The sequence below is a fragment of the Trypanosoma equiperdum genome (genome assembly GCF_001457755.1).
Source record: "Trypanosoma equiperdum strain OVI genome assembly, contig: ctg_1007, whole genome shotgun sequence".
NCBI classification, from domain to species: domain Eukaryota; phylum Euglenozoa; class Kinetoplastea; order Trypanosomatida; family Trypanosomatidae; genus Trypanosoma; species Trypanosoma equiperdum.
The window spans coordinates 15,604-16,827 of NW_027122958.1; the positions used below are offsets into that span (position 1 = coordinate 15,604).

Consider the following 1,224-nt stretch of genomic DNA (forward strand, 5'->3'; position numbering starts at 1 on the left):
TTAAATTTCATTAAATTTGAAAAACATTCTTAGAATTTTAGAACCCTTAAAATGCTACAAAACTCACAGAAGTAGCACCCATACTCAGAGCGAATTTCTTATGAACGAGAAAACTGGAATCTTTGCAATCTGTTATCCTTCCTATTTGCATTCCGGATATTTCAGTCATCCTTGTTTTTACTCTTGCATATTTCTTTTGTTGCAGCTTCATCTCCTGTTTCTGCTGTTGTGTTTGTCTGCTCTTCTCCCTCTTTAGGTTTGCAGTCTCCTTTGGTGTCACTTTCCCCTTTCCATTCGCATTTGCCTGCATTTTCGCATGTAGTTTTGTTGCTGTTGTGGAGGTCGCATTCTTGTTTCTGTGCGCGTGGCTTTGTTGAGGTCACTGTCGCCTGGTTTGTGGCAGCTTTTGCTTCCGCAAGTGTTTGATGGAGGTTGGCGTGCAGTTCTTGTGCATCGCTTTTGATCTCATTTAGCTTCTCAGCTATTGCGTGTTGCTGGCTTGTGGTTGAAGTGGCTGCCGCTAGATCGTCCGCCAGGTCACGAAGCTGCCGTAGCCATGGGATTGTGTCCAGTTTCTCTGTTGCTGTGTTGCCGACATCTGTGTATCCTACGCAGACTCTCTTGTTTTGGGATTCGTCGCAGTCAGTGTTTTCAAATGCGCCAAGGTAAGCTGCTGTGTCCTGCAGGTTAAACGAAGCTTTGATTGCTGTTACCATCTGCAGTATTGTTTGCGCGTGTAGCGGTGCTGCTGCTGGCTTTGGACACGTCTTAATGAGATCGGCGAACACCGTCGGCCAGTTGTTGCCGTTGGCTGCCCAAACCGTACCTACACTAGGGAAGTCGGTGCATGGTTTATCTCCCTGTGTTGGGGTGTTTCCTTTAGTGCAAAGACAAAGCAGAACCGCCGCGATTGATGTTGCCTTGTTGTTTGCCAGGTTTCCTCGGCACGTCGCATCTCGGCTGCCTGCTGGGCCGCCTTTGAATACTTTGGAGTTTTCGATTGTGCCGTCACTATTATCTTCGTCGCCGTAGATGGCTTTTTTAGTCGTCTTAGGGCTTCGCTTGCTGTTTTCAATTTCTTGCTGTTTTCTAATAGGGTCCATCTATCCGTCAGCCGCTTTGCTTTCCTTGTCGCTTGGGATATTTCCTGCCTGGTCCGTTGTAGTTTGTGTTTTGGCAGGTCATTTAGGTGCCACTTTGCTGCCTCCTCCGTTACTTTTGTTT

General features: G+C 47.0%; 1 protein-coding gene across 1 annotated transcript; it reads right to left on the bottom strand.

Annotated features, from left to right (window-relative positions):
- Positions 1–161: 161 nt before the first annotated feature.
- On the bottom strand, positions 162–1,103 carry TEOVI_000757200 (Trypanosomal VSG domain containing protein, putative; the record flags this gene model as incomplete). The annotated part of the gene is made up of 1 exon (XM_067219899.1): positions 162–1,103. One exon carries the CDS (start codon positions 1,101–1,103, stop codon positions 162–164), a length of 942 nt encoding a protein of 313 aa, XP_067076000.1.
- Positions 1,104–1,224: the final 121 nt, after the last annotated feature.